Source organism: Aquarana catesbeiana, linkage group LG04 (assembly GCF_042186555.1).
Source record: "Aquarana catesbeiana isolate 2022-GZ linkage group LG04, ASM4218655v1, whole genome shotgun sequence".
In the NCBI taxonomy this organism is placed as follows: Eukaryota; Metazoa; Chordata; class Amphibia; order Anura; family Ranidae; genus Aquarana; species Aquarana catesbeiana.
In genome coordinates, this window is record NC_133327.1 from 314,194,265 (window position 1) to 314,219,401 (window position 25,137).

Genomic DNA, 25,137 nt, shown 5'->3' on the forward strand with positions numbered 1-25,137 from the left:
TGCACTGGACATGAGTACTCTGAGTTACAGTTTATCGCTGGAGTGTGGGCAAGTGCCATCTGCTGGAGGAGCAGAGGATCAAGTAAACGCTCTTCTCTTCCCTAGACAAAACAAGCAGTTAAACCTCCCAGTGTGAGTGCAGCCTTATTGCACAGGATAATTTTATAGTTTCCCAAAGTTGTGTTTTAAGAAGCATAGAACAGGGATCACCGCTGGAGAGGGAGAAAACAGGGATCACCACTGGAGAGAGGCAGAGGACAGGGATTACTGCTGGAGAGGGAGAAAACAGAGCTTACCACTGGAGTGGCAGAGAACAGGGATCACAGCTGCAGAGGACAGGGATAACAGATGGAGAGGGACAGGACGGGGATCACTGCTGGAGAGAGAGAGGATAAGGATCACTACTGGAGAGGGAGAGGACTGGGATCATGGCTGGAGAAGCAGATGACAGGGATCACCTCTGGCACAACACTTGGCAGAGCTCCTTTCCCATCCCAGCACTGTACACAGCTCCTCCACCCCACACTACACAAGGCTTAAATCGCATTCTTTTACTTACAGCCATGATCTTCACAGGGTGTAGCTGGCTGCTATGTTGTCGCTGACCTGTGAAATTCCCTGGTCAGTATGGCAGTGTAGCTGCAGTAGTCAGATATGGCCTGTGAAGATCGTGGCTGAAAGTAAAAGAATTGATTTCAGCTCTGTGTAGTGTGAGGTGGAGGAGCTGTGTACAGTGCTGGGATGGGAAAGGAGCTCAGCGGCTGGGCAGAGCATCCAGGGTGGACGGGAGTGGTAGGGGGGCACAACTGAGATCTGGGGGGATGCAGCCCACCCCAGACCCCTACTAGATCTGGCCGTGATATGCAATTCATTTTGGTAGTGTTGCATAATTGTCATTCAAAGTGTGAAGGCACTGAAATCTGAAAAATGACCTGGACTGGAAGGGGGTGAAACAGTCTGGACTTGAAGTGGTTAAATAGCAAAACTCCAAATATCAGTTCTCAGAAGCATTTTCTCCTTCAGTGGATGTAAGTGGTTGTAGGATTTCAAAGATTTAAGATCTTTAGACTTTTGTCTAAAAGCGTTGTGTATAGGATGAACTGTATAAAAACTGGTGAACAGCCAGGAGAAAAATTGCAAGCAGCTATATTAATTGATCCCATGCAGGTTGTAGCCATTAAATTCATATTCATTGTAATATTTTTTTATAGCATAAAGTAGATGAAACAAAGAATTATGTCTGTCCATTAGAAGACTACTTTTGCCACTTCAATTTGTTTTCTAAAATATGGCGTGACAAGGGACCACAGCATCCTTTGTTTTCCTACACATGTTTTATCTGCAACATAGCATGACTGTTATTAATCATTTTGTTGTCACTGGAGTATAAAATAAATTGCTCTGACCGGCAAGGTTAGTCACTGAGTTTCAGGTCACTGACACTGGGGAAAGATGACAAACACATGGGAGACCTGCAGGGGAATCGTGATCGCATGTAGAGGTGTAAATGGGATAAGAGATTTACAGCTCTTTCAGGTGGATTTTAATATCTGAGGAATATATGTTCATATTAATAGATGTATATAAAAATTCAGAGTGTAGTTCAAGCTTGACAGTTATAATTAAGATTTTGCAAATCCATTTTCACTGTGATAACAAGAAATTGTTGTTAAATGCATCCTGAATGTTTTACAGTTAAACTAAGCTAAGACACTTCTAGGCAAGGAACACAATTCATTATTAAATATGCAGTGGGAATAGTTGTTCACTGGTGTTGAACACTTCTCTACCCACAATGCTTTAATTAGAAACCTCAACTCAGCTACTGGGAACTGTTTTGGAGTTTTCTGCATGGACACATCTGTGCCTAAAAAATACCAGTTGTGTACCAGACCTGATATGTTTGTGTACTAACAATTTTTTTTCTGTTGGAGTTATTTTTTAAAGTGGTATCAATAAACAGCAAGTATCTTTTGTACTTCTACATTTGTCATAAAACATATAAACGTGAACTCATGACAGATATTAATAACCTAATGAATGCTGCTCTGTATTTATTAATATATAATACTCCAGTAAAACAAATATCAGGAAAAAATAGGATCAGGGGATGCAGAGTTTTATGAACGACGTGTTACCATAATGCTAAAGAGAATTAAGGTTGCTGACATAAACCTCCTAAAATGTTTCTTGATGTGAGGTAGCTACCTAGACTGTTTGTGACCAGAAAGTTCAGAAAATCTTTTTTTTTACTATACGATTTCACCAAAAACTATGACTTTTTGACTATGTTTTTGGTCACTAATAGAACAGTGCATTGTTTTATTTTAGACTTTGAGTCCATCTATGTCATATTGAAACTTGTGCTTCTCTCATGTAACAGATCACTTCCTGACACTGCATAGGAGTAGCAATCCCTATGTTATGGTATTTCGGCTTCTGATTTTTTGAGAAGTAGATAAGTTGTAACAAGGTTATATATTTTATTGTCTAAATGCAGGATCAAAAAAGGTTATTGCTGTTTATTTATTTATTTTTATTATTATTTTATACCAGTCAGCCTACCACAAATTTCAGAAAACCTTATAAAATCTGCAGCGAAGGCGAATTTAGATAAAAAAAATCTTCTGTGAGTCATTTGAAATGCTCAACTATGTGTGTGTATATGTATTATATATATATATATATATATATATATATATATATATATATATATATATATGCAAATTTTGTAAGTTTGTCCACTTACGATAAAATGAAGGGTCTATAATTTTTATCATAGGTGTATTTTAAATGACAGGATATCAACCAAAAATCCAGAAAAAAACACATGATACAAATGTTATAAATTGAGTTGCAGTCCAGTGAGTAAAATAAGTATTTGATCCGCTACCAACCAACAATAATTCTGGATCCCATAGACTGGCTACAGTATGTGCTCATGTGGTACACAGATTAGTCCTGGTAATTTAAGAAGGTTTTCCTAACAACAACTCCAACCCGTTATGTGTATAAAAGACACCTGTCCACAGAATCTCTTTCTTCCACTCAAGCCCACCACCATGGACAAGACCAAAGAGCTGTCAAGGACATCAGGGACAAGATGTTAGACCTGCACAAGGCTTGAATGGACTACAAGACCATCAGCAAGAAGCTTGGTGAGAACGAGACAACTGTTGGAGTGATTATTCGCAAATGGAAGAAATACAAAATAACCATCAGTTGCTCGAGGTCTGGAGCTCCATGCAAGATTTTGCCTCATGGGGTAAGGATAATCATGAGAAAAGTGAGGGATCAGCCCAGAACCACACAGGAGGAGCTTGTAAATGATTTAAAAGCAGTTGGGACCACAGTCACCAAACCATTGGTAACATATTACACCTCCATAAATTGTAATCCTGCAGTCCCCACAAGGTCCCCCCTCTTCAAGAAGGCACATGTACAGGCCTGTCTGAAGTTTGCCAATAAACATCTAAATGATTCAGAGAAGGATTGGGAGAAAGTGCTGTGGTCAGAAGAGACCAAAACGAAACTCTTTAGCATTAACTTGACTCGCCGTGTTTGCTGACTATGACCCAAAGAACACCATCCCTACAGTCAAGCATGGAGGTGGAAACATTATGCTTTGGGGCTGTTTCTCTTCTAAAGGTACATGCTGACTTTGCCGCATTGAGAGGCCAATGGACGGGGCCATGTATTGTAAAATCTTGGATGAGAACCTTCTTCCCTCATACTGAACATGGGTCATTAAACAAGTAAAAAAGGCGCAATGCAAAGGTACCTCAGTCAACTGTTCCTAATAGTCCAATGGCAAAATATATAGATATATATATGTGTATACAAGGAGTCTATCGGGGCTGCCACCATAAAGGACCGGAAGCCAGGTCCAATAAGCTAGGCGAAAAAAACAAGGAAGAGGGTCGCCACTGAATATGTATCAATAACAATTTAATTATAAAAGCAATATCCACTCACGTAAAAAACAGATGTGGAATACAGGTACATCTCCGGGCTGAAGAGAGGAAGGAGGACTACAGGTAGCAGCAAGTCCATATATGCTTGGCATCACATCCCATCCGACATGGATGAGTTGTAGCAAGCTCTCTCTTGCAGTAGTCCAGATGGCACACCAAGGGGAGATGAAATCACAGATGAAGCCGCCCGAGTCAGCTCGCTATAGGTGGAGAGAATAGCGGCACTCCTTTGTCAAGCATTTGCCTTCACCGGTGAGTTAGGATCCTGAACTGTTCAGTTAGTGCCTGGTTGGCAAGGGTTTATTTTTCTTTTCTTTTTTCTTTATTTTGTTTATTTGATTTTCATGCAACCTTTTAAAAATAAAACTGGCTATAAGTCAAATTTTAAGAAAACTTGCCGTTTGGACTACCCTTTTTCCCAGGGAAGGTGTTCCCCATTAAGCTAACCCCGGATATATGGTGGATTTGTGTGGGCATCTTCCTGTACAAGTGGAAAGATGGAGGATGTGTTAAAAGCCCTGCTGCAGGCCACTTCAACTCAGCAGGAAACCAATTGCTAGCAAGAGGAAGCCAACCGCCAACAGCAGGAGGCGAATCACCAGTTTACGGAGGCCCTTGTGATATTATAGAAGGGGTTTGCAGGTCCTTTGCCAGTTGAACAGAAAATGGTGCGTGCCAGCTATTACCTGCAGAAGATGACACCTGCAGAAGATGTGGAAGCTTACCTAGAGACTTTTGAAAGAGTCGCTGTTCGAGAAGGATGGAAAAAAGAGCAATGGGCAGGACTGCTAGTACCCTTTCTGACCGGAGAACCCCAAAAGGCCTATTTTGACCTGGAACCAGATGCTGCCCAGGATTATGAGACACTGAAGGCTGAGATATTTACATGCCTGGACATCACCATTGCGGTCTGAGCTCAGCAGGTGCAACAGTGGTCATACAGTACTGACAAGCCACCCTGCTCCCAGATGTTTGACTTATACGCTAAAAACAAAGTGGTACTCCAGTGCTATCACAAAAATGAAATTAAGTGAATAGGGCTGCAACAAACACTGATAAGCAAATCCGTAGCTATGTGGTGTATAAAAGATATTGGTGATGTTGCACTGTCAGTAATGAAATAAATAAATATACAATCCTATGCAATAGCTAGATGTGCACATAATACTTCATGAAAACTGGCAAATAAATATATATTAAAAATTATATAAAATACCTTCTATAGCATCAATAAACTCAAGTGCCAATAGCTGTGACTAATAAAAATAGATTACACATAAAAGTCCCAGTGATAAAAATGTGAATGCAACAGTGCAACTGCCAAAAAAGGTGCTCTAATTCTTCCACATTCCAAACAGTGAATAACAGTGATTGGTGTCTCTTCTTATTGTGTGTATGACACCTCAGTGCTCACAAGCCTCTCACCTTACTACTTACTGCTGTAAGGTAACAGCATTGAGTGCAGGTAACTCTCCTAAGGGATCCTTGTGCCTTCGCTTAACTCTGGGGATCTCTCTCTCTGTAATAGACACAGCCCTTGGGACTGGATGAGCAGCAATATCTCCTTATAAGTAATCCAAGGGTTCCACCTAATCTTCTCCGTAATGGTGGTACATAAATAAAAGGGGGCTCCAATGGTGTGATAAAGTTTCTCAAGCGGTATTTATTATAAAAACAGCATCATTTTACTCACATTAACAACACAATTAGCAAAGCATATAATCAACAAGTGGCAAGCTCGTACTCCTACATCACTTCCGGTCTATCTGTTGCCCAATCTCGACGCGTATTGTCACGTGACTTCATTAGGGATTTTTTTTTTGATAACCTAACCCTGCTTTAAACTTCTCCACAACTTTATCCCTGACTTATCTGTTGTGTTCCATGGCCTTCATGATGCTGTTTGTTCACTAAGGTTCTCTAACAAACCTCTGAGGGCTTCACAGAACAGCCGTATTTATACTGAGATTAAATTACACACAGATGGACTCTATTTACTAATTAGGTGACTTCTGAAGGAAATTGTTTCCACTAGAATTTAGTAAGGTGTATCAGAGTAAAGGGGGCTGAAAACAAATGCACGCCACACTTTTCACATATTTATTTGTAAAAAATATGTGAAAAAATTGTAAAATATAATTTTTATTCCATGTCACAATTATGTGCCACTTTATGTTGGTCTATCATATAAAATCACAATAAAATACATTTACGTTTTTGGTTGTAACATGACAAAATGTGGAAAATTTCAAGGGATATGAATACTTTTTCAAGGCACTGTAGCTCATGGTCATATAATGGGTGGGTATAGAGAAAACTAAGTAGAGAATAACCCAGAGATTCTTTTGGCCTGGGTTACATGCAGATGTAAAAAAAACATTGTGAGTCATGCCCAGAGTGCTAATATTACCCCATTTTTGCAGTCCGCTGGTACCGTTACCGATAATTGAAGTACCTTTGGAAAGAATTGGCATGGACCTGGTGGGACCAATAGTAAAGTCTGCCCGGGGCCATCCGCACATACTGGTAATACTGGATTATGCCACATGGTATCCTGAAGCCGTTCCCTTGTGTAATACCTCAGCTAAGACTATTACCAAAGACAGTGGCTTCACTAGGGTTAGTGTCACCCAGTGCGGTAAAACATGGTGTCACCCCCCTCCACCAACTATAGTCGCCCCTCAGTAAAGACCCCCCTCCACTAAGTATAGATCTCCCCTCCATCAGTACAGACCCCTCTCCACTAAGTATAGACCCCCTCCGTCGGTACAGACCCCTTCCAAGTATAGCCCCCCTCAGTACAGACCTCCCTCAGTACAGACCCTCCCCCAACAAAGTATAGTCCCCCCTCAGTATAGACCCCCCCACTAAGTATATACCCCCCACTAAGTATAACCCTCCTCCATCAGTATAGACCCCCTCCATCAGTATAAACCCCCTCAGTGCAGACCCCCCTTCAGTACAAACCACCCCCTACTCCATTAGTACAGACCCCCCTCGGGACAAACCACCCCCCATCAGTAAAGACCCCTCCCAGGACAAAGCACCCTTTCCATTAGTACAGACCCCTCACAGGACAAAGCACTCCCCTCCATCAGTACAGACCCCTCGCCCCAGGACAAAGCACCCCCCTCCATTAGTACAGACCCCTCCCAGGACTAAGCACACCCCTCCATCAGTACAGACTCCTCCCCAGGGCAAAGCATGCCCCTCCATTAGTACAGACCCCTCCCAGAACAAAGCACCCCCTCATCAGTACAGACCCCTCCCCCAGGAGAAAGCACCCCCCTCCATTGGTACAGTCCCCTCCCCACAGGACAAAGCATCCCCCATTAGTGCAGATGCCTCTCCCCAGGACAAACCACCCCCCTCCATTAGTACAGACCCCTCCCAGGACAAAACACCCCTCTCAATTAGTACAGACCCCTCCCAGGACAAACCACCCCCTCCATCAGTACAGACCCCTCCCCAGGACAAAGCACCCTCTATTAGTATAGACCCACTCCCAGGACAAACCACCACTCCATATAATATAGCTGTGTCCAGCAGCAAAAAAACAACCTCATCATCATGCCCCCCCACCTGTCACAACACTGCAGAGGACATCCCCCCATCGCAAGCTGACACCCCCTCCCCCCACCCATTAGCGCTCCAGCTTGGGCGGCTCAGGTACACAGAACTCCCAGGCGGCAGCTGGAGAGTAGAAGACAGTGTGCAGCCGTGCCACCCAGGGGGAAAATTAGATCATGACAGGCAGCAGCGCAATAGTGAGAGACAGGGAGGAGGAGGAAATTACAAACCAGGCGCTAAAGGTGGGTTTCCGGCTGGAGATAAAAAACCTGCCAAAGGGAGCCAGGGCTTTCATCACCCTCAGGATGGTGTCACTCCTGTAGTGGGTGGCACCCGGGTGCAGACCACATCCCCCGCACCCCCCTAGCGATGCCACTGGCCAAAGAGCTTGTCCGGGTATTTTGTCGTGCGGGTATTCCAAAAGGGTTATAAACAGATCAAGGCACACCAATTATGTCTAGATTCACTAAAGGATTGTGCAAGTTGTTCAAAATCTCCCATCTCCATACCTCTGTCTACCAACCCCAAACTGATGGTCTTGTGGAGAGATTTAACAAGACGCTCAAAAGCATGTTAAAAAAGGTGGTGGACAAAGATAGGAGAAATTGGAATTTTTCACAGGCATACCTCATGTTTTCTATACAAGAGGTTACATCAGGCATCTACAGGTTATTCCCCTTTTGAACTACTGTATGGTAGACATCCCAGGGGATTGCTAGATGTCACAAAAGAAATGTGGGAAAGAGAGACCACGCCTTATAGAAGCATCATCGACCATATCTCACTGATGCAAGATATGATTGCGGCTGTCATGCCGCTTGTATAGGAACATATGGAGCAGGCTCAGGGGGCCCAGAGAAGGGTTTAAAATCGGGGTGCCAAGAACAGAACCTTCAACCCTGGTGATAGAGTGCTGGTACTAGTCCCCACAGTTGAGAGTAAATTCCTATAAAGTGGCAAGGTCCCTTTGAAATTATGGAAAGAGTAGCAGAAGTAAACTACAAAGTTTACCAGCCAGGGAAAAGGAAACAAGAGCAAATATATCACATTAATCTCTTGAAACCCTGGAAGGACAGAGAAACATTACTGGCATTGCCAACCCCCCAAAAGGACATGGCCCTCATAACACCTGAGGTACCCATAACTGAAACCTTGTCAGTGGCTCAACAGAAGGAGGTTTGTGAGTAAGAACAGAGACTTTTTTTCTCACCTACCTGGACAGACCAATGTTATACAGCATGACATAATTACAGAACCAGGTGTCCACCTAAATGTAAAGCCCTATAGAATACCCAAGGCTAGGTGAAAAGCAGTTGCAAATGAAATAAAGAACATGAGTTGGACATGATAGAGGAGTCCCACAGTGATTGGTCAAGACCCATAGTGTTGGTCCCAAAGCTAGATGGCACTATAAGGTTTTGTAATGATTTCAGGAAGTTGAACAGTGTGTCCAAATTCGATGCATAACCAATGCCTTGGGTCGACAAGCTTTTTTGACAGATTGAGAAGTGCCCAGTACATAACTACTTTGGATCTGACTAAAGGTTATTGGCAGATACCCCTAACAGAATCTGCAAAAGAGAAGACAGCCTTTTCTACCTCTGAGAGGTTATTGACAACCTGTGCTCGTGACCCCAGATTTCTGAAAGAAGTTTGTGGTACAGACGGATGCCTCTGATATGGGACTGGGTGCTGTGGGAGGAGCACCCAGTGGTCTACCTGAGCAGAAAGCTTAACAAACATGAGAAAAACTATGCCATTGTTGAGAAGGAATATGTAGCTATAAAATTGGCCTTAGATGCCTAAAATATGACTTGTTGGGGAAAGCATTTAAACTAGTTACTGATCATGCCCCTCTTAAATGGATGTGTGATAACAAGGAGAAAAACAGTTGCGTGACAAGGTGGTTCCTTGCTGTTTAAGCATTTAAGTTCACAGTAGAGCATAGAGCTGGGAAACTTCAGAATAATGCAGATGCCTTTTCCCGTGTCCATTGTCTTGTTGGGACAGTTGCTCAGCCACAGGCTTGAGCAGAGGAGGGGGGATATGTGACATTATGAAAGGCAAGGTGATTGACAGACTTTATGTTTCATCTCGCATGCGTTCATTTGCAGGAAACTAAGGTGGAATCCGGTCTGGGTTTTACCAGCCACCTTAGCAGGGTTGGTTTTCAGGCCAGATTTTACGATTCACTTGTGTCCACCAACAGGTGTCAGATTTTTAAAAAACCTGCAGTTGGGACTACCCTTTTTCCCAGGGAAGGTGATTCCCATTGAGCTAACCCCCAACAAAATATACAGTATATATATATACACACACACACACACAACACATACATTGTTTGCTGTTTGCTGTTTTAATGACATGCAAGGTCAAAAGAACGAAACTGATATATCATAATGAATTGAAATGTTTTTCTTATTAAAATGAGCTGCAGAGACTTCTGTTCATGCTGACATTTAATTTCCTCATGCCTTCCTCTGAAAAAAGGGCCATTATTTCCAAATCTATCAACTAGTAATTGTATTACATTATCAGTAGAAAATGGCTATATATGTAGAACATGTGTAGCTTCACTAGTAACAATAGCTAAATATTTAACTTCAGCATGTATATTGACTGATGTTTTGTTTCCATAATTGAGTAAATTGATTCTGTTACAGATTTTATCTAGTGATGCATAGTAATGGAAAAATATGAGTGCAAGATTGTTATATAAGGAAACCTTCCAACAAAACAGTTTTAGCTATTACAATAGCGTATAAAAATCTTCATTCAATTCATATGTTATATAAAGCAAGATAGGGCTCATATTTGTAGGTTCACATTTGAATATATTTGACTGTATTTGATGGGTTGCCATCTATAAATGGGAGTTAACCAGATGTATGGAGTTTGAACAACATCTAATCTTAAAGTGTACCATTCTGGAAATACAAAACTACTAAACCAATCCAATTGACAGAAAATAGACACTATAAGGTACTAGACCTTTCCATCTAAGTGCAATGAAGTTGATTTACTAAAGGTAATTAGACTGTTCACTGCAAGGCAATTTGCACTTTGCAAGGAAATTTTCAGCTTAGTGAATGTAATGAAATTTCACTTTGTAAAGAATACCCAATCATGTACAAGGAAAGAAAAGGAAGATTTTTGTGCTTAGACACGAGTAAATGATGGAGGCCAGAAGAGCTTCACCTCTGTAAATCAAGCCCACTATCTCTAGTCCCGAAACCAATGATTTGCCAACCAGTTTATAGATTTTTTTTTGTAGTACAGGTCTATTTTTACCAGGATGCAAAATGCTTTAAGATTTCTGCACTATAGTTTGCCCCACTAGCAGGCATGTACTGGATATCGGAACTACAGGGAGTTTCCCGGCAGGCTGATGGCTTGGGCTGCCGGTTTTTAGTAACAGCCTGTCAAGTAATTGCTGTGTGGCTCACACAGCCATTAATTTGAGCGCACTGTACTCACTGGCGTCAGTAGGGGGGCCAGAGGGGGCCCTGACCCCCAACATTATACTGTGCCCCCCCATGTGCCCCCTCTATTAAAATGATCAGCACGGCAATTACAGAGCGAAGCTCTGTGTGTCTCTCCCACCCCCTCCTGTAGGCATGGGCGTAGCATAAGGGGTTGCAGGGGTTGCAATTGCAACCCTGACCCTAGCTCCAGGGGGCCCCTGCAGCCTCCCTATCATACTATCATATCCTCCACAAAATCTAGCTTCGATCTTGCCCTAGGGCCCCACAGCCATGCTCCAGTACTGGGCTTCTACTTTGCCTTCCACAGTTCACACCCCTCTGTTCCCATTGGCTGGGGAGAAGCTGTGAGCCATTTCCTAAAGGGAGAGAAGCATGAGGTGAGAACAGCCCAGGATAGGGAAGTGTCTGTGCTGTGTGCTGCCAACATGGAATAGTAACCAAGCTCAGCGAGGCAAGAGGAGGAGGGTGCCATCCTGTAGCCACGATGGAACCAAAGTCACTGGTGAGGTATGACACTGCTCAGTGTCTCCTAGTCACCAGCTGGGATTCTCTGTACCCCCCACCTGGGGATGTCTACTTACCCCACTTCCCTGACAACTGGGGAAAAGACACACATCTCTGGGATGTGACCTTCACAGTGTTACAGGACGTCTGTTTGCTCACCACTCTGCTGGCGTGATGTCACAGAGTCGACTCCTTCCCATCTACATGCCTATTGCCTCAATTGACTTTCTCAATAGATCTGGTGTGACGTCACAGACTTGGCTCCTTCCCATCTACACGCGTATCGCCTCAATTGGCTTTCTCAATAGATCTATTGAGAAAGCCAATTGAGGCGATGCGAGTGTAAATGGGAAGGAGCCGAGTCTCTGACGTCACGCCAGCAGAGTGGTGAGCGAACGGACGTCCTGTGACACTGTGACAAATGATTTTATCTTTTTGAAACCTTGTAAGTGCACTATTTTAAAGGGGAAACCTAAATAAATGATTTAAATGGAGAGCACTATGTTTACTGCATTTGTATTTGCATGAATACAGACCATTTCCCAAGGGTCTTGTGTGTGTGTGTGTGTGAGCTGTTCATATAACAGGCTGGAGCAGGAGAGCTGATATCGGAGTGGAGAAAGGAGGGAGTTCCCATTCAGAGCTTGTGTGGCTCATTGTTGAGGTGAACAGGCATAACAGCTGGTGGAGGTGTACACATTATTTGTAATACTGGAGAAGTGTAAAAGATACACAGCGGTGGATTACTGATGCACAGCAATCAAGAAATTAGAAAAGTTTATTGAGATATATATATGAACTTTGGTACATTTTATTTATTATGGACATTTATTGATTATATTTTTCACTGTGTTTAGATCGGTTTATGTATTTGATTAATCACATGAGAGTGAGCAGTGCTGCACTATTTATACAATAAATATTTTAGTTGGTGGAGTGATACACTGGAAGTGTTCAGCAGCTGTAGAAATTTAGTTTAATTTATATTAATTGTACACTTGCATAACAATTTTAATTGTATACTTATTTATTTAGCACATAGCACTTTGTGTGGTGCTGATTGACTTTTTCACAATATTACTTAACCTGTCACTACTGTATATCACCTAACCTGGCTCTATATCACCTAATCTGGCAATATATCACCTAACCTAGCACTACTGTATATCACCTAACCTGGCACTATAGTATCTAACCTGGTACTACTGTATATCACCTAACCTGGCACTATATGGCCTAATCTGGCACTACTGTATATCACCTAACCTGGCACTACTGTATATCACTTAACCAGACACTACTGTATATCACCTAACCTGGCACTACTGTATATCACCTAACCTGGCACTATATCACCTAACCTGACACTACTGTATGTCACCTTACCTGGCTCTATATTACCTAACCTGACACTACTGTATATCACCTTACCTGGCACTATATGGACCTAATCTTTCACTACTGTATATCACCTAACCTGGCACTACTGTATATCACTTAACCAGACACTACTGTATACCACTTAACCTGGCACTACTGTATATCACCTAACCTGGCACTATATCACCTAACCTGACACTACTGTATATCACCTTACCTGGCTCTATATTACCTAACCTGACACTACTGTATATCACCTTACCTGGCACTACTGTATATCACCTAACTTGGCACTACTGTATATCACCTAACCTGGCACTACTGTATATCACCTAACCTGGCACTATATCACCTAACCTGGCACTATATCACTTAGCCTGTCTCTATATCACCTAACCTAGCATGATTTCACCTAACCTTTCTCTATATCACCTAACCTAGCGCTATAACACCCTAACATGGCACTATATCACCTAACCTGGCTTTATATCATCCTAACCTGGCACTATACCACCCTAACCTGGCACTATCTCACCCTAAACTTCCAGTATACTACCATAATGTCACTTGATTTCGATGTGCGGTGTACTGCCTGTCCGCCTGCGGGGGGGGGGCCACATATAGGATCCGGCCCGGGTGCCAATTGTAGACCATTTATTATTTTCCTTCCACTTCACAGTTAAGTGCCACTTTGTGTTGGTCTATCACATAAAATCCCCACAAAATACATTTACGTTTTTGGTTGTAACATGACAAATTTCAAGGGACATGAATACTTTTTCAAGGAACTGTGTATAGATATATCTATCATTTTTATAGTTGGCCCCCCTACTTTTGTCCCTGTCCCCCCATGTACCCCCCCCTAAATATGAAAGCTGGAGACGCCACTGGCTGTACTGCCTATAAGAAAAATAAAGTAGGATGGGTAATGACCAGTGAAGGGGGGGCGGGTTTGTCCTGCCGGACAGTATGGAAGAGACCAGTCATCCGCACTGCCCATCACCTTACTTCATAGTGCGCAACCCGACTCAGCCTCAGCGCCGCTGCATTGCTGATAAGCAGCCAATGGCTCTGCAGCAATGCTGGTTTCTGAAATTCCAGCTAATGAGCCTGTAGCAATGTTCCTGCATGATGTTAGCCCTCCCACTTCACATGTTCACTTGTTTTTGTGCGTGTTTGCAAAATTAAAGTGGGCCAGTCTGGATGAAATCCAGGGCCAAATTTTTGTCCCAGTCCAGTCCTGCCCACTAGAGACAACTAATGTACTGGTAGATGGCAGCAGCCAGGTTCTTAGTTAGAAGACAAATGTATAGTCCTTAAACAATAAGATATGTTAGGGCAAACAAATCCCCAAGTTATTGTCACCTTTTACAACAATAAAATTTAGCTGTAGTCATAAAAAATGCACTGAATTATGCTTACAAAAGAGTTACTAGCAAATAATAGTACAAAATGGTAACATAACTCTGTATAAGAAAATAGTGGGGATGATTTACTAAAGGCAAATAGACTGTGTACTTGCAGTTGCTCCAGAGCCTGGTAAATGAGGTGAAGCTTCACTTTGTAACTCAATCACATGCAAAGAAAATAAAAAAATATATATATATTTTTGCTTGCACATGATTGGATGATGGAAGTCAGCAGAGCATCTCCACATTTAACAAGCTCTGGAGCAACTGTTTACAGTGAATTTGCCATTAGTAAATCAACCCCTCTGAGCCTACCAAAATATATTCTAAAGATGACTGTTCTTGAAACACATTAAAGTTTTCTTTCCTTAGGATGACAGTTAACTCCCACTAACTTTATTAGTTTTCTAGTGACTTATCATGAATAAATCAGGTGTAACTTATACTTAACAAAGACCTATACAAGCTTATCTGTTCAACAATTGTACAAAATATTCTTGAGCATATGTCACTATCCATTTTATTTCATAAAGTATTTTCCCTTCTTCAGAGAAAGGCTTACCAATTTGTGACACAACCATTGCTTTAATACAGCTGCCTAAAAGGAAGAAAACTTTGGGATTCCCACTTTCCCCCAATGCTATTGCTAACAATTACTAGTTGTAAAAATGACAGCTGTGAATTGCTATGTATTACAAAACAGGAGCTGTTGTCAAAATGCAGCTACTTCTGTGTATAATGACACTTGAAGATAGTTGACAAGCATTATTAATACAGTGTAACAATATATTGTACACAGTGAATAGTGCTCAATGAAAAATGTCATTGAGCACTATTCACTTGTATTCATATATGGGCGTTTTTCATTGAGCACTATTCATCTGTATTCATATATGGACGTTTTTCATCGAATATTATTTTTCCTATGTTGATTTTTATATTTATTATTTGAACTTACTATATATGCAGCGTTGTCACATTAACTTTATTATCTTCTTTTTCTTGTGGGAACACTTTGGTGACAGCAGCAGCATTCATTCACTTTCACAGTAGTTTCTTTTTAGTGTTAGTTTTTGATTAGCAGCGCGCAACTACCTTTCTATTTAATATTGTACACAGTAGCTACTACATTCATATGTAGTTGTGGAATTTGGTCTGCATATGACATAATTTAAAGAAAATTCAATAAAATGTATTTCCTATGTATGTCCTTTTTAACCGTATTCAGCCCTAACTCTTTCCACCCATTTCCCCCTTAGCTATTATGTTTCAAATCAAATATATTTTTCTCTTTCCATTCATTTTCTTTGTTATCTTTTCAGTGTAGCGTAAAAAGTAAAAATGGTCAAAACACCTTTCTGCATTTGCAAATAGCTTTGGTATTCTTTAGACCAGATTATTTTTTATTTATTCACATTATAACTAAAAAATAACACTGGTCAAAACAGAAAAAAATATTTTTTTTTTAGTTTTTTTGTGTATAGATTACATAAAAAATGTAATAAGACAGTTCCATTATCAAAAAAAAGGAAAGCCCCATGGATTTCCTCCATTTTGACTCCATATAATGGCACTGACGGCCCATAAAAAGGCACCTCACCTAATATTGTCACATGGGAGAAGGGGAGCGAGTCACAACCTCACCCATTATCAGAAGTGCCAGGGTATTTCACTTGATTTCTGAAATGTAGCGTGGGAGCAAAGGGAATGTGAGCCTGTGTTGCTGGGAAGGGGAAAGTTAAGTGAATCATTTATTTTGCCCTGTACTGTCAAAGCAAATCTTCACTATGTTTATATATAGGCTGCTACTATGACTTTTAATTTTGCAAATGCCAGTTGCCTGGGTGTAATGCTGTCCCTCTTCCCTCAACACTTTAAACTAAAACTTCACCCACCTGCTTTAAAGTGTTTGTAAAACTTTGTGTTTTTTTTTTTTTTAACCAAAATAACAAACATGTTATCCTTACCTGCTCTGTGCAATGGATTTGCAGAGAGCAGTCCTGAGCCACCTCTTCCCAGGTCCCTCACTAGCACTCCAAGCTCCTCCTCTTCACCCAGTGCCCTCATAGGAAGCCACCTCCTATGGGGGCACTCATGCAGGCTCGCTTCCAACTCCCGCTGCCTGCGTCCAAAATTTGATTGACAGCAGTGGGAGCCATTGGCTCCCACTGCTATTGATCGTCTCTGTGACGGAGGGACAGAGCCAGGAGAGATACTGATCTTATGCACAGTGCTGGATCACAATGGGGCTCAGGGAAGTTTAACGGGGGCTGGGGGGGGGGATTCCAGACAAAGAAGGTTTTTACCTTAAAGGAGACGTACAGCCAAAGCTCGTTTGGCTGTACTTCTACTGTGGATCACAGGAGTGCAGTTCATTTTTAGCAAACAGTGGTCTGTAATCCGCTCTCTGCTGACATCACAGAGTTGGTCCAGGCTTGGGCGTCGTCACCACCACCATAGATTTGGGATCCACCCAGATCCCTGGACTGGCACCCAGCTCAGCCTCTCAGCATGCCACTGAGAGCCTGAGCTGGCCGCTCCAGTGAGCGAGGAGGGGGCAGAGCAGAGAGCTGCTGATTGACAGTCAGCAGCTCTCTGCTCATGGAGCTATGAGAACTGAGAAGTTAGTGTTCAATCACTTGGTTCTCAGTGTTAGAGGTGCTGGGGGGACAGATGCAGCATTGGACTGATGTTGCATCTGCCTAGGTAAGTATAAATCTAAAAAAAAAAAAAATATCCATATCTCTCTTTAATTGCAGTGGATACACTGAGGTAAAAAAAAAATTAAAGCTTTAAAACCACTTTAATTTTCTTTTCCCATCCCCTCTTACCTTCTATGTTGTGTTGCCCCCAATAAGCATACTTACATGTCCAATGAATCCAGCGTTGATCTGTTGTAGTTCACCCCATCCACTGCTACACACCTTGCATCTTACTTTCGTCCTCATTGGGAGCCAGCTGTCTCTTCCGGGTTCTTGCAGCTGCCCCCCCGATGAAAAACAAACTATGAACAGGCTAGGTTCAGGGTGGACACACAATTAACCCAAAGCAAATTCCTATTCTTCTTAATACAAAGTTCCTTTAAGCTCTTTTTAAATAAATAGCCTGGTGTGCTATATGGCTCATTACACAGAAAGTATAAAACTTTGCATTTATGAGGCCTCTAAAATGTGGATAATTTTCCTTGCCATATAAAAAGTTGAATCTATATATTACCAAGGCAATACACACTGAGAATTTTTACACATTTTTGGGGGGGAGAAAACACATGGCCTGAAGGCTAAGAAATGAAAAAAAAAATATTGGAATTTAGAAATCTAATAAAACGTCTGTGCCAAATCTGGACGTTTTGGAATTGAATCAACATAATTTAATTAGAAATAAAAAAAATGCAAATGTAAACTTTTTTTTTTAACTGCATACAATGCTGAAAATTTACTTTAGTGCTTGCTCTTCTGACGTTCCTTCTCTATGGGAGATGGCAATCTGCAAAAAAAAAAATAAATGCAAAAAAATAAATATATTCTTAATAGCTTTCTAAATTGAGCAAATGGTGACAAACAGAAGCATGCCTTGAAAAGACTAACATGGAAAGCTATGGGGGTCCTGTATGGCAACCTTTAATGTAGTACGCATGTAGCATGCATTTAGGGAAATTGCCGTAATGTTAGTGATGTTGAAAGGAAAGGTAAAATAGCAGCGATGGTGTCTAAACTACTTCATGCAATTATATGTTATTAGAATATAGTGGAAGAAAACCATAGAGAGGGCCTTTCTTCTATCCTCTTTACCTCCGCGCACCGTGTTGTGCGTGTTGGGGAGTGCTCAGCCCCCTCTGATCAATGTTCCTTGAAGGACTGGTGTAGGCACATGTGGGACAAATAGGGATATTGGGACCCTTCAGACATTCATCATGGTAAAAGGCGGGGGCTATTTTTCCCGAAATGTGTAGACTGTAGTCTTTCTCATTAATTCTATAATAAAATTTGTTAAACTTGGTGAGCATGCATTGCATAGCCAACCTTTTTATTTGTTTCTTGAACTAATAAAAATATATTGCCATCTTACTCTGATTTTGTCTTGTGGCTGTATCTTCCATACATGTTCCCAACAAGTTTGAGTAGAATAAATACAAGGATTAGGGCAACAGAGGATGCTGTTATAATAGTAAGGTTTTTAATTTCAAGGGCAGACCTTGAGCACTGAGTTCCATTTTGAAACAAGGATTTACCTTTAAGACATCTAAAATAGACAACACCCATCAACAACAAAACACAAACAGCAGTACATACATTGTAAAAATCCATTTTCAATGCAGCATTCTGGAAGACGGTTACATCACACGCTAGGTCTTAGAATCTGAACCTCACCATTTTAACTCATACTGAAATTACTATTGGAATGATTCTTGTTAATAGAAATTTAAAATTATATTTGTTTTGAAGATGAAATTATTATTTACCAGTTTCTTTTTCTAGACAAAACTTTCCATACCAACACCATAGAGAACAGTATGTATTACAATAAGGGCTACATTTATCTTGTGGCTGCCTACCTACGACATAGGCCATAGGAGCTATAATGGGGTCTGTGCCTTTATTAACCTCTGCAGAAGATGAAGGCAACTTAATTTTTCAGTTACTTTATTTACTGTTAACTGCATGCCTTTGCACACATAAGATTATTTTCTTTTAGACCAAGGTCGAATGTGAGATTTACGAATAGCAAAACTTCACATCTACTCTATTACCAATTTGCCTAATTTTGGAAGCTCCAACTTTTTTTTTTGGCTATGGATAGATTGGGGACAGGTTAAAACACCTGTCAGGCTTTCATTGGTGTTTGTGTCCCTGCTAGGGAGATTCACCTTCTGTATTAGCCCTGGTAACCACAGTCACAGGGATTGACTGAAGGGAAAAACGGTGAAGTAAAATTCACTAAATGGCACACAGTTGAAAAAATATGACAGATGTGGAGTTTTAAATATTCCCTACTCTATCCAAATTGAAAAGGGAGCCTGTAGGGAGGTAATATGGAAACTGTGATTGCTGAAGTCTACTTCTGTAGACACTAGATCCCTGACAGTTATGCTCATCCAATGGTTTTAGTATTAGTCACTAACTCAAAACAAATGTCTACAGGACAAATGAAGGAATGTCTCCCAAATGGGAACAAAACACTGGGTTGGGGTTTTGATCATTCCCTATTCTACCCAAGATTAAAAAAAATGTTTTGTCTTTAGAGATACTTAAAAGGATTGAGGAAACATATGTGGGCTACAATTGCTGACACTGCTGGATTAAACTCTGTAGAGTCCCCTAGACAGTCAAAATCTTGCCCCCTTGCAGGTTTCTGGAGGCTTCTCATTCTCACGCTCTAGTGGAATAACATTGAACTAAGTAGTGTGCACGTTTCCACTAAATGACCATTGGATGGAGATGACCATTGCTACTGTACATTACATGTATGTAGGTTGTACCAAAGTTTTTAACTGAAGGCTGAAAGAAGATAAGCTTTTAAGAGACAAACTAATGTGAACCTGATTTGGTTTATGTATTTAAAGTTGTTATTGGGTACATTCTATTAATATGGTATTTTATGTAACTTTAAAGTTTTTCATTTCTTTTTTTTCTCTCTTTTGTAAACAATCTAAGAAAGCTTCATTGTAATTTTCTCTCAAATCAATATAAATTTTCATCTGTTGTTGCGGGGGCCCTGAAACGGCATTGGGTCCATAGGCCGGTGCCTACTCTGCCTATTTGCTAATCCGGCAAAGATTTCTGAAAACTCCTGAAAACACAAATTTCTTGACAGACACGCTAATCCAATAACTTAATCCCTTTCAAAGTCACTGACTCAAAGCAAGTATGCTCATTAAAAATTTGGATTTTATATTTGTTTCAGTATCTCAAAATACAGTATCCAGTATTAGCTGCACCGTTCTAAAATCCAGTTAATTAACATAAATACTTAAATAAATTAAATATCAGTAATATGTTGTACAAAAATCAAGTAGTGCAGCTATACCTCCCATTGTATACACGTGACAAATACAGCAAAGTAGTAAGTGTTGTCACCTGTGTTAGTCCCCTTAGGTTGATATGTCTTTTCTGAAAAACAACAAGGCTGACTCATGTGTAATTATCTGATTCATATAGCATATCATTTTTTATGTAAGGCATATCAAGGAGCCACTGCTCTCCTTCTCAGCGCTACAACCAGTTGTAGCGCTGAGGAGGTGAGCAGTATCTACCTGATTTGACTTACATAAAAATGATATGCTATACACAAGATGATAGAATAAGTGAGTGGGACATTTTTATATGCCCTCTACCCACGGTCCTGATTGAGTTACATTGTTGCGCGATGAAAGTTTCACTCATTCTCATCCCTGAGACACTCCAGAAAACAGATGGCTTTATATTGAAGGACGCTGTGAATATCTTGATGCTATTCGTGGCTGGTTCGCCCTAGAACACATTATTGAGAGCTTTGTATGACCCAAGGGGGTCACATCCTAAGGTGAGCAGGCATTGCACCATGGCGATGGAAGTCGTGGCACATGTCACATAACCAACTACTATATCCTGTGAAAGAGCACTTTATCAATATTCATCTTTATATTGACTGTATTTTTATATATTTTTTGGACGTTTATTTGTATCATCAATTGTCGGAACTTGCACAACTCATTGATTTATTTATTTATGCACACGTCACTTTATGCACACTATAACATACAGAATAAGCGCATTATTGTTCAAGAATTATATCCAACTGTATCATAGTCTACAATGATACAGAACAGTACTCAGGTTTACACTTAAGCGTCTATGTGAACAAGCTCATACATGTTATGCTTTATAATTGTGGGAGTGCATTATTTGGTGTAACAAATACTCCTCATTTCTCCCCACTTCCCTCCCATACCAGATTATATAACACATCTTCTGAACCACTGCACTCTATACACTGAGTTGTACATTTTAATGTAGCATTTTAATGCTGTGTTGTAGCGTACATTACATATCCCATATCATTTCAATGTTTTTGCTGTGCTGTGTATTACTGATGTAATACTGACATATAATCACATGCACAGGTTGGACTTGATGGACTTGTGTCTTTTTTCAACCTCACCTACTATGTAACTATATAACTATTTCTAGCGCTAAAGCGCATGAAAACCTCCCCAGTGTGAAAGGGGTCTAACTACTCTACTTTATTGTGAAAAAAAAGTTTTAAACACAAAACTCCAGCTCAAAAACTTTGCTCTAATTTGCATAAGTACAGAGCACAAATGAAAATTCTGTACGGTGCTGTACAATACAATGATGTACAGTACGTCTTTCAGGTGGGGAGAGCTGGTCGTAAGTCCGAGCGGTCGTTAAACAGGTAAGTCATTAAACGAAGAGTATCTGTATACTGTACACTGTGTTATTTATGCCATACCACACTGCATTGTGCTGTACCTTATACTCCACACTGCCCCTGCCTGTATTCTCTACTGTATTTTATATACTCCATATTGCGAGGCAAGTTATATAATCCATGCTTTTCTATTCTATACACTGTGCTGTGTTTTACATACTACATACCCACCGCTCTGTACATTATGATATATGTTATATGATCTAAACTTTTGAAGTCTGGACTCTATGCTGTATGTTATATAAAACAATTTGCTAATCATCACATTATTATCTTATGACTAGTGGTTATTTGTACCGCTATGATTTGTAAATGACTCTGGAATATCAACTATTTAACCTAAGGGCTCGCTTTTACTTGTCAAATATAAAATTCATACAGATGCTTCGAGATAAAACGATTACTAGGTTGATTAAATCCTCAAAATATATGCATAAAGTTAAACATTACTGAACCACCCCAGTTCAAAGAAACATTATTTTGATGTTCTTGACTTTCTTACCTTTTTATTTAAAATTTTATACCTCGGTCATGGAGTGTCATATCAGTGTCGGTGTACTGTCCATTATACACTCTATTACCAAAAGTATTGGGACACCTGCTTTTACACACATGAACTTTAATGGCGTCTTAGTCTGTAGGGTCCAATATTGAGTTGGCCCACTCTTTGCAGCTATAACAGCTTCAACTCTTCTGGGAAGGCTGTCCACAAGGTTTAGGAGTGTGTCTATGGGAATGTTTGATCATTCTTCCAGAAGCACATTTGTGAGGTCATCTCAAAGGTGTTCTATCGGGTTGAGTTCAGGACTTTGTGCAGGCCAGTCAAGTTCCTCCACCCCAAACTCACTCATCCATGTCTTTATGGACCTTGCTTTGTGCACTGGTTCAAATCATTTTGTGAAGAGGGGATTATGGTGTTTTGTTTTTTTTTAATTTATTTTATTTATTTCAGGTAGTTATATAGCGCTGTCAACTTACGCAGCGCTTTACATATACATTGTACATTCACACCAGTCCCTAACCTCAAGAAGCTTACAATCTAGATCCCTAACTCACATTCATACATGCTAGGGACAATTTAGACAGGATCCAATTAGCCTACCAGCATGTCTTTAGAGTGTGGGAGGAAACCGGAGTGCCCGGAGGAAACCCGCACAGGGAGATCATGCAAACTCCAGGCAGGTAGTGTCGTGGTTGGGATTTGAACCAGCGACCATTCTTACTGCTAGGCGAAAGTGCTATCCACTACACCACTGTGCTGCCCCAGTGCAGTGTGGGGTTATTTTTCAGGGGTTGGGCTTGGCTGCTTAGTTCCAGTGAAGGGAACTCTTAAGCCACCAGCATACCAAAACATTTTGGACAATTTCATGCTCACAGCTTTGTGGGAACAGTTTGGGGATGACCCCCTCCTGCTCCACCATGACTGTACACCAGTGCACAAAGCAAGGTCCATAAAGATCTGGATGAGCAAGTTTGGGGTGGAGGAACTTGACTGGCCTACACAGAGTCCTGACTTCAACCTGATAGAACACCTTTGGGATGAATTAGAGCAGAGACTGCGAGCCAGGCCTTCTCGACCAACATCAGTGCTTGACCTCAAAAATGCGCTTCTGGAAAAATGGTCAAACATTCCCATAGACATACTCTTAAACCTTGTGGACAGCCTTCCCAGAAGAGTTGAAGCTGCTATAGCTGCAAAGGGTGGACCAACTCAACATTGAACCCTATGGACTAAGACTGGGATGCCATGAAAGTTCATGTGTGTGTAAAGGCAGACATCCCAATATTTTTGGCAATATAGTGTACCTTAACACCTGTGCTTCATATTTTTCACTAACTTGTCTTTTTCACTATCTTTCACCAGGGACGTAGATAAGGAGGGGGGGGGGTTGGGGGTTGAAACCCCCCCCCAGAACGTCAGTGCAGAAATAGTCATTATTATGTGTGCCACCTTTAACTAATGACGGCGGTCACGCCACCGCACTCGGCACTGATTCACCCACGCTGATGTGCTGTCTGACGTGCTGTTACACAACCCAACCAGGCTCAGCTTGGGCGGCTCTGGAAGGAGGGAGGGGTGGGGCCAGGAGCTCCAGTGTGCTGCCTTTAACTAGTGGCACCGGCCTCCGCACTTGACACTGACTCATTCCGCACTGATGTGTGCCTGGCGTGCTGTTACACTGCCAGATTCCCGGGCGCACAAGCCCAGGCTGTCAGGCTCGGCTGCGGCTAAGGGAGGCTTTGGTAAGAGGAAGGGGTGGGGCCGTGAGCTCCACTGATGCTAGGACCCTGCCCCATGCAGTCTGTACAGGCTTGGAGCAGAGAAACCGAGTGGGAGAACTGAGAGCCTCAGACCTCTGAGAGTGCCTCCGCTGGACCTCTGAGAGTGCCTCCGCTGGACCTCTGAGAGCCCCGTCCCCAGACCTCTGAAAGCCCTGCCCCTGGACCTCTGAGTGTAGGAGGTGAACCAGGCCAGGTAGGTCTTTCTCTTCATAAAGACTGCCTATAGACTCTTATGCTGAAACCCTGACAGTGTTGTTTACCAACTGTATAGCTATGCATCGCTGAAAGGTAGAATTTTAGAAATGGCTCCTGCAGTACGTTTTGTCCGCAGTTTCTGATTATCTCATGTGGTCTGTCTGCAGTCTGATATTCTTCTGTAATCTATTTGAAGTGTCTGGTTATCTCCTGTAATCTATCCACAATCTCTGGTTATCTCCTGTAATCTATCCACAGTCTCTGGTTATCTCATGTAATTTATCCACAGTCTCTGTTTATCTCCTGTAATCTATCCACAGTCTCTGTTTATCTCCTGTAATCTATCCACAGTCTCTGGTTATCTCCTGTAATCTATCCACAGTCTCTGATTATCTCCTGTAATCTATCCACAGTCTCTGGTTATCTCCTGTAATCTATCCACAGTCTCTGGTTATCTCCTGTAATCTATCCACAGTCTCTGGTTATCTCCTGTAATCTATCCGCAGTCTCTGGTTATCTCCTGTAATCTATCCGCAGTCTCTGGTTATCTCCTGTAATCTATCCACAGTCTCTGGTTATCTCCTTTAATCTATCCACAGATACTGTTTATCTCCTGTAATCTATCCACAGTCTCTGGTTATCTCCTGTAATCTATCCACAGTCTCTGGTTATCTCCTGTAATCTATCCGCAGTCTCTGGTTATCTTCTGTAATCTATCCACAGTCTCTGTTTATCTCCTGTAATCTATCCACATTCTCTGGTTATCTCCTGTAATCTATCCACAGTCTCTGGTTATCTCCTGTAATCTATCCACAGTCTCTGGTTATCTCCTGTAATCTATCCACAGTCTCTGGTTATCTCCTTTAATCTATCCACAGTCTCTGGTCATCTCATGTAAGCCATCTG

The 25,137-nt window shown here is 41.4% G+C and overlaps 1 protein-coding gene across 2 annotated transcripts in view; it reads right to left on the reverse strand.

Annotated features, from left to right (window-relative positions):
• Nucleotides 1-25,137, reverse strand: part of IMPG1 (interphotoreceptor matrix proteoglycan 1) — a 439,262-nt gene that overhangs the window by 27,035 nt on the left and 387,090 nt on the right. Inside the window, exon 16 of one of the 2 annotated variants that reach the window (XM_073626834.1) lies at nt 17,762-17,808. The exons of the other annotated variant lie outside the window; for it this stretch is intronic. Within the exon in view, the coding sequence (XP_073482935.1) occupies nt 17,763-17,808 (46 nt within the window). The 3' untranslated portion in view covers nt 17,762. The remainder of the gene's footprint in view (nt 1-17,761; nt 17,809-25,137) is intronic. 2 annotated transcript variants of the gene reach the window in all.